Below are 16,065 nucleotides of genomic sequence, written 5' to 3'. Positions count from 1 at the left end.
TACAGATTCGTCCTCCGCCACCCGGATTGAGGCGAGTCACTACGCCACCACGAGGACTTAGAGTGCACTGGGAATTAGGAATTTCAAATTGGGGAGAAAAAAAAAAAGCAACATGATTTGAGGTATCATTCATGTCCATAGCACAAATAGTGTTGGACTTCTAATGGATTGAAATGTAATACTTTGCTCACTAACCCCTAAGTTAGAGCAATAATAACTTGCCTCAGCAAACACCACTAAAAAAAGTCATGCCACTGTTCAAAATTTAATTAAACCACTCTTGTCCTTTAATGACTTATGATTCACTCAAGTTTTGATTCATGGATTGTCCCTAGGGTGGGTTTATGAAAACAGGGCATAATTTGATTCTTTGGCATTTGTGTTTACTTAAAACGACCTCTGAGTTGGTGGGAAACGTCCCTATTTCACCTCTGATTATGCCACCCGCACAATGACATCAAAACCAGAGTGGTCTTCCTGAGGGGCCAATAGCATAAACAAGACCAAAGTGCTTTCTGAAAGTCTGCATCCTAAATTCCAAACTGTTAGGATGTTATGTGGCATCAGTGTACGAATTATGACATTTCAGTCATGACAACTCCTGTCATGACTATTTAGCATGTGTATGTGGGTATGACATATATTGGTCTTGGCGGACTAGATCTGCTACGCTGCTGTTGCTGCTGCAGAGCATGTACAGATATTTGCTACTGCTAGAACATACACAAACATACTGAGTTAAGATGTGGACATGCTGCTGCTGCTGCTGCACAATTAGAAAAACACAAGACATGGATGACATACTGTACTTCTGCACAATTAGACATAATTACAATCCCCCCAAAAAGCAAGGAAGCTGTACAAATGCATAACACAAAACAAAAATAACACCCCAAACAAGCAGATCTACCACCAATACTTGTGCACTGCTGCTGCTCTGAAGAGCCATGTGCACCAAATGTACACTACAGTAGCTAGGTATGCCTTGGCCTGCTTGGTCGATTGGCATAAAACTAATGAACTAAAGCTTTAAGCATGCCTGGGCCTACTTGGCAGAATGGCTTAAACTGCCTAAAGTGATCTGACTCTTAATGTGTACATGGACCTGAAAAGCCCAGAGCTTTTTTAACTAGTGACTTAGACTAGCTATGTGTGGATTTATTTAAACTAATGACCTAAGATAGCGATATGTGCCTGTGTCTGATTTGGCTATGGCTTACCTTGATAAAGACATGCATCTGTGTGTCATGGACAAAGAAGACCGTACCATGCAAGCTACTAGAAGAAAAAGCCCCAGCAACCACCTGAGCAAATAGCATTTTTAGTGAAAACTCACAACACAAGTACCCAACTTACTTGCAAACTGAGAAAGTTTTAATGTTAGATAAAGAGAGAGTACACACATTCACTGGCTACCCAATTACGCATCAAAGGACCAATCAGTGTACACCATGTTAGCCTATTAGCTTGACATTTGAGTGAGCTGATTGGCTAACATATAACAAGTTCAAAGTACCCATCAGCTTGTCCTATTCAGAGTTGCATGTCTGAACTTAGCCATTCCCAAATGGGAACTGCACCGCTCAATGGCAGCGTCAAGTGTCAATTTTATCTCCACATGAAAACAGCTGCAGAGAATGTCTTGTTTTGATTTTAGTGCTGACATCACCTACGTAATGATATGTTAACGGAATTGTCCGGTAATCATTGGCTGACACTGAAAAGTCAGCGGCAATAGGGTAAGTGTTGAAATTTTTTGTTCGGCACCAGTGGCAATGCTGACACTTCACACCATAACACCACAGAGCTCAGTGTATTCGGCTAGACTGCACCACTGATGCGAGTGGAAGCCACTTTTGAGGGCTAATTCACTAAATACTAAACAGAGGCACTTTTGCAGGTTATTGCCACACACAAAAAAAACTAAAAATCCCACATCAATAGCACTGAATTCCCAACTAAATAAAAACCCCATATGTACTATAAACAAAGGCAGCTGCTAGGCAGTACTGCCATCATTTAAAAAAAAAAAAAAAAAATTTAATTACATTTCAAGACCTGTAATTTCTCTGGAAATATTCAGAGGGCAACTAGGAGATGTCATTACAAAATTTGACACCAGATGTGGTTGGAAAGTAAGTCTGGTCTGAAAATGTTTAAACTAAATGTCAGTAACTTAAAAATAACCCGTAATGAATCTTATCACCAGCTGCTGCCTTCGTCGCAAGAATACGAAGCCCTGATGAGTTCTATCAGTCCCACTCGAAAGTGTTTGCTTGGTTCGTACTTGTTGTCAAAGAATGGCAATTAATTACAAATCATCGGCATTGTGACAGTATGTATGCTACAGAATAGTTTATATCTGCCATCGAAGTATCTATTTATAGATTTCTCAGTATCACATGCAAGCTTTAACAGATTAAATGTAGGATATTAAAGGAGAATGTCTGATGTACGCTGAGATGTGTTTGATGAATCTGTGCGCAAATACAAAAGCAGACTGCAGCACATCATGGCAGAGGTTAAACACATCATAATTCCACACATGTCCTCTCTGAGCTGAATATGAAAGAAAAATGTTTGGAAAGACATTTGCAATTAAACTTATTACATGAGTGATAACACTCAGAATATCTATCATCACACACCATTGAATTCTATATGTACATCATACCAACTACATACACAATAATATGATGTGCAGATATTAAATAAAAGATTAGACAAATTTATCATAAGAAATTATAACACATAAACACAGACCCAGATAAGTATTTGGACAATTTAGTCATGTCTTGTTTTTTTATGATTTGTTATCTAATGCAATACAATTCATATTTTGTAAATTGTGACTTAACTGTCTATATTATTATAAAATAATAATAATAATAATAATAGTAATTATGATCGTATGTACTATGTTTAAACATGCAGTATGTTTAGATTTTGATTTATCCTGCAAAGTAAATAACTGATTTAATTTAATCACTAATCACATTATTGTAAATATGCGCACACACACACACACACACACACACACACACACACACACACACACACACACACACACACACACATATATACAGATTTCCATACCTCTCTTACTGGTGTTTTGTTGTGTGGTTGTCTGTGTTTTTCCAGTCTGCTGTGTTTACTCCCCTGTGTTCTCGTCTGTACAGGGTTTTGCTCACTGACTGTGAACAGGCAAACCTTGTTGATTCCACCCCAAAAACTTTTCATTTTCAAGACTATTTCTGTTCTCCAACTACATGATGCGTGTAGTTTTAGGAGCCACTCTAAACCCAACACACGTTTACATCAAGTATCTGTCAGGGGCTGGAAATCATAATTATCTTAGATGTACACAAAGTAGTTACTTTAAAATAACACTCTTTCCTATTCTTATTTTTATTTTTTATTTTTTTGACAAACATCAGTCTGTGTACTCATATTATAAATAAAATAGCTCATATTTCTCACCTACTGTAATTATTTTTGCTGTAAGACCGCACTTTATTGGCAATGCCCTGATGTAAAAATGCACGCTGCAAACAAACATTTCAGAGGTGTCGGTCACATGCAACTTTGTGCTTTTGTACCATGCAAATGCACTTTGGCTCATGCTTCAGAAAAAGCACTTGTCTTTTTTTAGGTTAAGGCCACACCTTCTTATCAACAATTTTATGGATGTACAAACCATACATTTCAACATCATATCTAGAGACATTCTCTCATTATTGATTTCAAGCTGGATAATAAAAAGTCCATTCCCTATTTCTACTTTCCTAAATAACAATTATTTTAAAAATACAAGCATGTTCTTGTTGTCTTTTATCTTATGTAACATAACATTATCATTTCAAGTTTGAGTGTATGTTCACTAATGTTAAATGAAGTGTTAATTTGTAGGCTACTTATTATATTTAATTAAAATATGAAATGGGTAATCCAAAAGTAATCCCAATGTAATCAGGTTTTATTACTTTAAAGTGCAATCTTAAAGATTACATAACATATTACACATCCTACCTCTTCTGCCATTACATTCCCTTGCATTATATATAACCAATTTGTATTTAGATTTGCACTACATATGTGTGTGTATGTATGTATGTATGTATGTATATATATTCATATATATATGTGTGTGTGTGTGTGTGTGTGTATGTATGTATGTATGTATGTATGTATGTCTGTATATGTATGCATGTATGTATATATATTCATATATATATGTGTGTGTGTGTGTATGTATGTATGTATGTATGTATGTATGTATGTCTGTATATGTATGCATGTATGTATATATATTCATATATATATGTATGTGTGTGTGTGTGTATGTATGTCTGTATATGTATGCATGTATGTATATATATATTCATATATATATGTATGTGTGTGTGTGTGTGTGTGTGTGTATATATATATATATGTGTGTGTGTGTGTGTATGTATATATGTATGTATGTGTATGCATGTATGTATGTATGTATGTATATATATATATATATATATATATATGTATATGTGTGTGTGTGTGTGTGTGTGTGTGTATGTGTATGTGTATGTATAAATGTATGTATATGTATGTATGTATGTGTATGCATGTATGTGTGTATGTATGTATGTATGTATGTATGTAATGTATGTATATATATATATATATATATATATATATATATATATATATATATATATATATATATGTCTATTGTGTATTCTATATATACTTTTTTCTTTTCAATATTTATCTATTTTTTATTCAATTTTAATTATTTTTTAAAAGTCTCGTTGCTCTTTTTGTATTGTTGTGTACTGGAAGCTCCTGTCAGCAAGACAAACTCCTTGTATGTGTAAGCATACTTGGCAATAAAGCTCATTTTGATTCTGATTCTGAAATTGTGTAATTTGTAATCATTTCAGCAGTAATCTACCCAGCACTGTTTATCTGTAGTTTATTAATATGGTAATTGGTTAAGTGGCTATATTTCAGATATCTATAATGTTACTGAAATTAACAATAAAGCATTTTGAGATATCTTTAATTACTCCAATTTACTGATATCTGAAATCCTTTTCCAGATATCTGAAATACCAAATCTGATATTTTGAAACACGATTACTTTGATTATTATTGATTATTACACGATTATTTTGAATTTTCACTTGTTTTAATTAAGTTGTTGAATTGTCATGAATGGATATTTGCTTTAGCAATAATGTTGTTATTGATAGAGAAAAGTATAATGTTTACTAGTTAGAAGATCATAGCTGAGAAATTGGAATTCCAACTAGTCAGAAATTAATTATAGTAAATGCATTTTGAACAGGAGTGAATGACAGATAATTGTAAAATTTTACTAGTGAAAATGCAGTTACAGATATCAATAATTATGCTTTTTTACAAAAGTTGAAACCCATTTTTAATATCAAGAATGTGTATTTCTGTGAGTAATGGTGTCACTTTTGATATCAGGAATTAAAGTTTTTACTTGTGCAAATGTATTTACTGATAATAAAAAGCACTTTCACTACTAGTAATTCATTTTCTGATATCAATAATTAGTATAGTGAAAATGCAATTGTTAATATCTATAATTCATATTCTGCATGTCATTAAATGTTAAAATGGCTTGCCATGGGGGGCCTGGGTAGCTCATTGAGTAGAGACGCTTACTATCACCCCTGGAGTTGCAAGTTCGAATCCAGGGTGTGCTGAGTGACTCCAGCCAGGTCTCCTAAGCAACCAAATTGGCCCGGTTGCTAGGGAGGGTAGAGTCACATGGGGTAACCTCCTCGTGGTCGCTATAATGTGGTTCTCACTCTCGGTGGTGCGCGTGGTGAGTTGTGCGTGGATGCCACGGAGAATAGCATGGGCCTCCATACATGCTATGTCTCCGCAGTAACACGCTCAACAAGCCATGTGATAAGATGCGCGGATTGACGGTCTCAGACGCGGAGGAAACTGAGATTCGTCCACCATCACCCAGTTTGAGGCGAGTCACTACGCCACCATGAGGACTTAGAGCGCTTTGGGAATTGGGCATTCCAAATTGGGGAGAAAAGGTGAGCAAATATAAAAAAAATAAATAAAAAAAATGGCTTGCCATAGAAATTACCTTTATGGTGTGAAAATATTGCCATCTTATCGGTCTGATGTATTTGCATCTTATATAATGCGTCTAAATAGTGTTGCACAAACAACCTCTCAAGAGACAACTGAAAGTGACATTTTCAGCAACTAGCATCAATGATACTTGAGCGGAACAGAACACCAGCTCTTCTGACGCCAGGCCCGCACTCCTGAAACACTTCAGAGCGAATCAAGTGCCCTAAAGATGGGACAGTAATTGAGCAATGACGTGTTTGTGAAGAATCCCACATTACAGTGCTGGTAGATGAATCAATCGCTTTTGATGCTGTGAGATTTTCTCTCGTTTATCCTTCTAAATCGGTCTTCCTCTGTGCCTGAGTTTAATTCAGCACTGACTCATGTCTCTGGTGTCTCTATTGCCCAGTAGACTCCAGAGTTCTTTGAAAGGGAAGTTGAGAGTCGCTACTTCAGTATTCACTCAGGCGAGTGCTTCACATGTGCGTGCGCTTCAAAGCTTTGTGTTGCGTCTCTGCAGTTGGTGTAGCACTGTAAGTGACAAAGCGTGAATTACATTACGCACAGAGAAAATGTAAAGAAGCTTGGCTGATTTTTTGAAAAGGTGTTTTTAAGACAATTATTGTGTGTGTGTGTGTGTGTGTGTGTTTTCTGGAATTATGTTAATCTAAACCTGAATAACAACTGATTATAAAGGGGTCATTGACAAATACGTTTGTCAGAGACGATAAAAAGTAAAATATTTTTAAAAACCTAGTTAAAAGCATATGTCAAGTTCGTAGAAATCTGCAATCTTTATGTCTATTTTTTTTTATAAACAAATTTTTTTTAGCATTTTCTCCAAATAAATTGATTTAATGACATTAAAAATGTTAAGTGTTGTAACCATCATGTAAAAGGTATTAAAATACTTGTGTATAATTGAGTGTACACAACTTAATCATTATTTTTAAAAACTGTTTTCAAACACACACTTTAAAAAAAGAACAAAAAAAAAAACAAAAAACAAAAAAAATCAAGGCAACATGATGCAGTAAGATTTTTGAGTTCTCTCAACAACAGTCTTAAAGGGACAGTTTGCCCAAAAATAAAAATTCTCTCATTATTTACTCACCCTCATGATATCTCAGGTGTGTATGACTTTCTTTCTTCAGCAGAACACATTTGAAGGAAAATAGTAAAATATCTCAGCTCAGTAGTTCCTTAAAATGCAAGTGAATGGAGATTTCTCTTTTGAAGCTCCAAAAATCACAGACAGTCTGAATAAATGTCATCCATACGACTCCAGCGGTTAAATTAATCTCTTCTAAAGTGACACGATTGCTTTTAGTGCGAAAAAGATCAATATTTAAGTACTTTTTAACTATAAAACATCACTTCCGCTCAGCAGCAGTATACACATGTGACGATTATTGTTTTGGCATGTTCACGTGAGAACTGATGCACGTGCGACACAACCGGAAGAGCAGTGCTGTTTACAAGTGAGAAGGAGGAACGCTGTACAGAAGCTTTGTTGGTTTTGGTTTAGATCTGTTGTTATCTGTTTCTTTACACACAATGGTGCATTTGTGTGTTTATCCTGGATGTCTCAACTGAGAGAAGAATGTGACATTACGTCCATAACATGCCAACGCAAATACGTCACACGAGAGACCATGTGATCTCCACCCTCTCGTGAATACACATACTGCTGCTGACCAGAAGCGATGGTTTATAGTTAAAAAAATACTTAAATATTAATCTTTTTTGCACTGAAAGCAATCCTATTGCATTACAAGACATTAATTTAACCGCTGGAGTTGTATGGATGATGTTTATGCTGACTGTCTGTGATTTTTGGAGTTTCAAAGGTCTGATCACCACCCACTTGCATTTTAAGGACCTACTGAGCTGAGATATTTTTCTATTTTTCTTTTGCAATCTTTGACAATTTAAAAATGAGTTCCTAACTTCACCACACAACTGTTAACAGTGGCAAAAATCAAACAAGCAAACAAAAAACTTCAATAACAGCATAAATAAAGTCAGGAAACAGCAACAAATAAGACTACAAAACCACATAATTTAATCATGTTGCCGTGCATGCTGGGAACTCGAAAATCAGCAACATTGTTCAACATTTGTTCAGTCAGACAACTCTGCTTTGCTAGTTGTGTCAACATTTGGGTGAATATTGTTGGTCTAACGTGTTCTTATATACAATATATGCAGAGTAATTCACATTTTGTAGTATCTGTGACTCAAAAATCCATAAGCTGTATAAAATGCAATGTTATCTTTTACTTTTCAAGTAAAAAAAATAAAAATAAAAATAAAAATTTGAGTCACAAAAATCAAGTCAAGATAAAACATTTTCTTAGGGTTACTCCATCTGACATGAACAAAATGTGACTTTTCATGAAAATATCTGATTTTATTTATTTATTTTTACTTCACACAGTCGTGTTGGTCTAAAGGGCTGCTCTTTGTTTTATGGCTTATTTTTTGGCAAAAAAAAAAATTTGCACTTTTTTTTTTTTTTTTTTTTTTTTTTTTTTTTCTTAAGAAGCAATTATTCCTGGGGGCCTAGGTAGCTCAGCGAGTTAAGACGCTGACTACCTCCCCTGGAGACTCCACCCAGGTCTCCTAAGCAACCAAACTGGCCCGGTTGCTAGGGAGTGTAGAGTCACATGGGGCAACCTCCTCATGGTCACTATAATGTGGTTCTCGCTCTCTGTGGGGCACGTGGTGAGTTGTGTGTGGATGCCGCAGGGAATAGCGTGGAGCCTCCACACACGCTATGTCTCCGCGATAACGCACTCAACAAGCCACGTGATAAGATGCACGGATTGACGGTCTCAGATGCGAAGGCAACTGAGATTCGTCCTCCGACACCCGGATTGAGGTGAGTCACTACGCCACCACGAGGACTTAGAGCGCATTGGGAATTGGGCATTCTGAATTGGGGAGAAAAATAAAAAAATAATTCCAAACTACCTAACATCAATTTTTAAAGAAACAATTACCTGCCAAACTACCAACATTTATTATTTATTTATTTATTATTATTTATACTGTCTCCTGATGGTTACACCACTTGGACATTTTTTACTTTAACACCCAGAAATTATTAAAATGACTTTGAACTTGGAAATTGAAAACGTTCATCATAGCAGAGGTGTATTATTTAAGCAATTGCTTCTTTTTTGTGTGTAGTAAATTGCATTTTTAATGTATTTAAAAAAAAAAAGGAGTGTCACATCATTGACACAAAGGCGTCTTAACAGGAGAATGTCACGAAACCTGTCAAGAACATGACTCGGTCATATTTCACCCAAAAATTAAAAGAACAAAATAAGAAAATGAATCACGGAAATAAGTACATTTTGTTAACACTGTCAAAAAGATTCAGGCTTGAAACCCATTTTATGATAAATACATTTAATACAATTAAGAATTCTTATCGACAATATCTAAAATATACTTGTAAGATCTAAGATTAAATTGAATTATTTATCAAATAATTTAATTTAATTAATACTTTTGGACCCTCATAATGAACAGTACACATTTTTACATTGAAACATTTCCTTTTTTATCTGCACCCAGATAAGAATCATGCAATAGTTTGTCAACAGTGAACTTACTGTTCCTTTATTTGGAAAAGAACTGAAATAACAACAGAACTAAAAAGAATAACAGATCAGCGACATTGAGTTTTAGAAATTGGACAGAAATTCAATTTGTTAAAGACATAATTACTGTTCTATTAATTGACTACTTTGTAATTGCACATTTCAAATTTGTGTAACATACTGTAGGTAGCACTTCAAATAGAGAAAATCAATAGCTACTTTAAAATATTATATAAGACTTGCCATTCTGAATTAGTTTTCTTTATTAGAGGCATTGAATAAAAAAGGGAAGATGTTAAAAGAACACTGAAAGTCAAATATTTGCCAAAGTTTGGTTGATATTACAGCTAAAAGTCTAAAAGTTTCACCCGTTTTGCCTTGTAAATTGTTCAATGCTATGCATGCATTACCTCATAATGCCATATGTGTGAACATTTGCACTGCTACATAATCAAAATGAGTTCATTTTAAGCACATAAGATATCACATTTGTGGGTAAGAAATCATAATTCAATGCATGTCAAAATATCATCTACTTTTCTTAAACATCCTTCTCAATTTAGAAGATTTATACAAAAATAACGAGAACTAGATATACCCATCAATGTTGTGCATAAAATGGATACTGATTCAACAGACGAGATCGTACATGTACACTAAAGTTTCTAGCTGTTGCTCATGTACTTCTGTGTGATGCGTTGATTGTTGACAAAGACGGGATCCACCGTGGCCACTTTGGCAGCAATGAACGCGTGTATGCAGTGAAGAACCGCCGTCAGATTAGCAAACTCCAGCTCCTGTCCGTATGGTCATCGGGAATGGAAAAAGAAGCACTTAAAAGTTTGTTAAATTTTTTTCTCGGTTACATGAAATACAGTCAAGTCAATCAAGTTCGAAACATACAACAGAAGTACTGTGTGTGAACGCATGTTTGATGTCACGCATCATTGCATTCCGAAATGTGTCAGAACGCAATCCATAGTGCAACGCAAGTGGTGTTTCCTCAACTATATTTTTGTCTGATGCAACAAATGTCATTTCCACCACATCTCAGATTACGTATTGTGTTTAATAGCATTCTGTGGTGGAAAAAAAAGATGGTATTTTTCAGATTTTTAATGTCCGTTGTGTGAAAACCGTAAGTCCGATCAATTAGAAAAGACATAGCACACTATTCCAGAACAGTCTGAAGGTCTGTGCCGAGTTTGGTGGATATAGCTTAAAAGCTCTTGGACAAGTTCGTGAAATTTTGGTCTCGGCTTAAGGACCCTAAACAAAGTTTGTAGAATAACAACAATGTCAAGCCAACATAATAACAATGTTATTTATGATGCATTTTCACATTTTAAGATTGAAATTCTGGGTCTGAGACAAGGGTAAAACAATGAAAACTATAACTCAAAGACAGGTTCAATGTGACATGTAAAATATGTTTTTCATTTATCATATGAAATCTTCTTTATTAATCTGCTTTTATAAAAATCAACCCCTGTGACATGAATGTGCTCATAGTTGAAGAAACACCAAAGTACATTTGCTTAAGTATGTACTATACAAAGGGACTTTGTAAGGGTTTGTAAAGGGAATTGCATGCAATTCATTGGACAAGCATTCACGTTTGCATACTTGCGTAGAGTAATATTCTGGTATAGAATTGTATAAGCATAGAATTATTATTAACATGGAATTATATGGTAACACTTTACCTAGCCTGGTCTCATGAACATTACGTGATCGTGGCATAATTTTTTTTTTTTTTGCAGAATGAAATTACACACGTTTGGCCACAGTTTCCCAGTGAATTGTCCAGTGGGGGGCGCCAAAAGCGAGTGAAATGATGTCGTAATCAGATGAGGTTTTTAAGGTGAATATTAAATGGAGGTTGTAATGAGTAAAACTATCCTCCCTAACCTAAAACTTTAAATAAACCTAACCAATAGTGATCTAAAATAAAATGAGAGTTGAACAAAACAGACATTCTTACCCATAACCAGCACCTAAACCTAACCGATAGTGTCCAAAAACAAAATGTGAAGTGAAAAGCACATTTTCTGAAGCAATCACATCATTTTGTGTCACTTCTATGACACTTTCGTATCACGTGTCAGCTTGTGTGCTTGACTGGGCTCAAACCACAGCCTTCCAAGTGCAAAGTCAAACACTGTCAAAATGATTTACCATGCAAGCTAATCACATTGGAATAAGTGTGTAAATGTAAGTGAGTCTGTTATACAAGCGTTAAAATGTATCGTTTTTCAAATGATGGGTTAGAGTAAAAGTGGTTTGATATCATAACACAGCAGTGTGTGAGTAATAGTGTAAAAAAAAGTGTTTATAAAGTCAAAATCAGCCGTTGTACTCATGATTTGTGTGGATAAAACACAGTTCTTGTAGTGCCTCTAGTGTTCATTTCACCAGGAATCTGCGCCGAAAATTAGAATGCGGCACATAAAATTCCTTTGCAAAAATTTTGTTATAGTAATGTTCATTCCAAGAGGCTAGGTTGACTTTTCCATAAGTTTGCATTTGATAACATTAGCACTTATTAATCTTGGTTAATATTAATTGTTAAAGCTATTAATACATTTTCCCTATCTGTCACTCACTCGACGTTGTGTCGATGTTGTGACACTAGGGGTCACCCTTGGGAGCCCCAAACACCTCTGATCTTTGAAAAAAGGCCAATGGGAATTGGCGAGTGGAATTTGCATGCCACTCCCCCGGACATACGGGTATAAAAGAAACTGGCTCGCAACCACTCATTCAGATTTTATCTTCAGAGCCGAGCGTTTGTGTTCAGCGAGCTGAATTACTCTGCCGATCCATTCACCTCGAAAAGCTGTTGGATTTATAACTCATTACAGTGGCTTCCCCCCCTCTTGCACTGGTGAAGTGCAGAGAACACCCCTGGGCGCTTCAGCAGCTAAAAGAGTATATTCTTCCTACTGAATGAGTATATTTTCCCTTCTAAAAGAGTGGCATTAACGGAGAGCGTCTTTTTTCCGTTTGTGTGTATTTCCTGGTTGTGGTCGTTAACTCTCCGCTTCCGATGGCCACAATCGCGGTCTTACGTGCTTGGGCGCTGCCCACGAGGAGACAGCTTTTATGGACGGGTCATGTTCTTACTGCGACAGCGTGACCATGGCAACGTTGAGGTCGTGATTTTTCCTTCGTTAGAGGGAAAGATCACCCCAGCGGCTCCCCGCCTCGGTCCTTCTACCTATGGGTTTGAGGCCGCGTCGGTTAGCACTGGGGGCGATTTGGGGACCCCAATGGGAGCCACTCTGCCGTGAAACTCCCCACGGACCTCCCATTCCCCAGTACGCTCGTTTGCCCCACTGGGATGAGACCGCCGGCTCGTCTCAGGGCAAGTTCGCGATCTCGTTTCGGTGCTCATGAATTGGATGAGTTCTTGATTGCAGCATCGGAGAGCGGGCCGTCCAGTCTGACGCTGAGGACTCGACTGGGCTCCCACCTTTGGGTGCGGTCGCCCAGTTGCAGCCTGATGCGCAGCTGGCAGCCATGCTTGCCCTGGCGGCTGCGTGTGTCGGGCTGGAGTGGAACCCTCCAACCCCCTGAACCCTCGCAACCTGACAATTGGTTTGATTGGATAGCTCCATTTGAGCCCCTAGAGTCAGCTGAGCTAAAGGCATTCTCTTTGAAGACTACCCTCCTGAAGGCGCTCCCCTCCATCAAGAGGGTAGGGGACCTGCAGGCGTTCTCTGTCAGCGAAACATACCTGGAGTTCAGTCCGGGTTGCTCTCATGTGATCCTGGTACCCCGAGGTTCCCAAGACCCTGTTTAGGGATCAGATGGTGAACTTGAAAGCGAAGCTGCCCCGGGAGGAGGCAGACCCAGTGATTTGCACATCTATTGGGATCGCACGCAGAGCTCTAGATGCTCTGAGCAGCTCTTTGTATGCTTTGGTGGACAGCGGAAAGGGAGCGCTGTCTCCAAATAGAGGATCACCCACTGGGTCATTGATGCCATCACTATGCCATATCACGCCCAGGATGTGCCGCCCCCCCCCCCCCCCTTTGGGGCTACGAGCCCACTCTACTAGGAGTGTGGCGGCCTCCTGGGCTCTGACCAATGGCACCTCTTTAGCAGACATCTGCAGAGCAACGGGCTGGGCAACACCCAACACCTTTGCGAGATTCTATAATCTCCGGGTTGAGCCGGTTTCGCCCCGTGTGTTTTCAGGTACGAACAGGTAAGTTCCAGGACAGCTGGCTGGGTGTACCGCTTACGCATAGCATCTTTCCCCTCCCCCAGGTGAAGATGTGCGCTTTGACTCCCAGTCATGTCCACAAAGTTTTGGACCCTGGATGAATTTCCTCCGTAGCCCTGTGGCAGGGGGGTTTGCGGAGAAACTCGCTGCCGGCCCTGTACGTGTGCACCTCTGGGCGGGGTGTGGTCTCTGCGGTGTCTTCTCCTTGGGAGTGACACCCCCCCGACGTGGACACTTATGGCCCCCAGTCGGTAAATGATTTCCATTCTTTTTGGGGAGAAAAAGAGGAGAAGAGGCCACTGCTGGGCTAGCCTGTCCCCATTTTTTGGGCAGTCGACTTATCCCCGAAGTACAGGGGACCATTCGACGCTCGTAGGGGCATCGGGGGAGGTTATGTGACGGCCTGGTGCGCTGGCTACGAGGCACACAGCGGTCTGCCCTTCTCGCATTGCCAGTCCACGTAACACAGTTCAGTCGTTGTGCCGTTTTGTATAGGGACCCCTAGTGTCACTACATCGACACAACGTCGAGTGAGTGACAGATAGGGAATGTCCTGGTTACTTTCGTAACCTCCGTTTCTTGATGGAGGGAACAAGAAGTTGTGTCCCTCTTGCTACAACACTGAACTACCCGCTGAAATGGCTGGGACCTTGTCTTGGCTCCTCAGCACAAAACCTGAATGAGTGGTTGCGAGCCAGCTCCTTTTATACCCGTTTGTCTGGGGGAGTGGCATGCAAATTCCACTCACCAATTCCCATTGACCTTTTTTCAAAGATCAGAGGTGTTCGGGGCTCCCAAGGGCGACTACTAGTGCCACTACATCAACACAATGTCTCGTTCCCTCCATCAGAGAACGGAGGTTATGAAAGTAACCAGGACGTTTTAAATTATAAGTTGTTTGCATTAACAATGCATTATGATCTAATATGAATTAACAATAAACATGTATTTTCATAAATTTACATTAATTAAATGAATAAATACTGTAAAAAAAAAATAAAATAAATATATATATACAGTTCATTGTTAGCTCATGATACCTAATGCATTTACTAATTTCACAAATTAAACCATTTTGTAAAGTGTTAACAATTATATAAATGTTAACTTTTAGTAACAAGTAAACATAATGACAGACCTTCATTTCGATCTGTTTATTTTCAGAATTCTGGAATAAGAGTTTCACTCGCGTCTTTCCGTCGTCAGAGGAACCCTTGAGCTGGGAGAACTTGTATTTCCAAATGATTTTCTGTGGAGAAGCAGGTGAAGAATATATCAGACTGAGTGGTCAAACGTCCAAATGCTGTCAGACTTTAAAATATTATATAAAATATTACACTGGTGGCCAAAAGTTTGGAATAATGTACAGATTTTGCTGTTTCAGAAGGAAATTGGTACTTTAATTCACCAAAGTGGCATTCAACTGATCACAAAGTATAGTTAGGACATTACTGATGTAAAAAACAGCACCATCACTATTTGAAAAAAGTCATTTTTGATCAAATCTAGACAGCAGCCATCACTCCAACACCTTATCCTTGAGTAATCATGCTAAATTGCTAATTTGGTACTAGAAAATCACTTGCCATTATATCAAAGACAGCTGAAAGCTATTTGGTTCATTAAATGAAGCTTAACATTGTCTTTGTGTTTGTTTTTGAGTTGCCACAGTATGCAATAGACTGGTATGTCTTAAGGTCAATATTAGGTCAAAAATGGCAAAAAAGAAACAGATTTCTCTAGAAACTCATCAGTCAATCATTGTTTTGAGGAAAGAAGCCTATACAATGCTTGAAATTGCCAAAAAAACTGAAGATTTCATACAAGGTGTACACTACAGTCTTCAAAGACAAAGGACAACTGGCTCTAACAAGGACAGAAAGAGATCTCTAGTTTGAGAAATAGACGCCTCACATGTCCTCAGCTGACAGCTTCATTGAATTCTACCTGCTCAACACCAGTTTCATGTACAACAGTAAAGAGAAGACTCAGGGGTGCAGGCCTTATGGGAAGAATTGCAAAGAAAAAGCCACTTTTGAAACAGAAAAACAAAAAGAAAAGGTTAGAGTGGGCAAAGAAACACAGACATTGGACAACAGATAATTGGAA

The 16,065-nt window shown here is 37.9% G+C and overlaps 1 protein-coding gene across 2 annotated transcripts in view; it reads right to left on the bottom strand.

Moving 5' to 3' along the window:
- Nucleotides 1-9,646: 9,646 nt before the first annotated feature.
- LOC127410705 (gamma-2-syntrophin-like) overlaps nucleotides 9,647-16,065 on the bottom strand; it is a 103,828-nt gene continuing 97,409 nt past the window's right edge. For both annotated transcript variants that reach the window (XM_051645895.1, XM_051645896.1), the window contains exons 16-17: nucleotides 15,095-15,205; nucleotides 9,647-10,522 (exon numbers count right to left, since the gene is read on the bottom strand). In XM_051645895.1, the coding sequence (XP_051501855.1) occupies nucleotides 10,391-10,522; nucleotides 15,095-15,205 (243 nt within the window). In that variant the 3' untranslated portion in view covers nucleotides 9,647-10,390. The remainder of the gene's footprint in view (nucleotides 10,523-15,094; nucleotides 15,206-16,065) is intronic.

Source organism: Myxocyprinus asiaticus, chromosome 20, assembly GCF_019703515.2.
Source record: "Myxocyprinus asiaticus isolate MX2 ecotype Aquarium Trade chromosome 20, UBuf_Myxa_2, whole genome shotgun sequence".
In the NCBI taxonomy this organism is placed as follows: domain Eukaryota; kingdom Metazoa; phylum Chordata; class Actinopteri; order Cypriniformes; family Catostomidae; genus Myxocyprinus; species Myxocyprinus asiaticus.
This window is presented reverse-complemented; position numbering and strand designations above follow the sequence as displayed.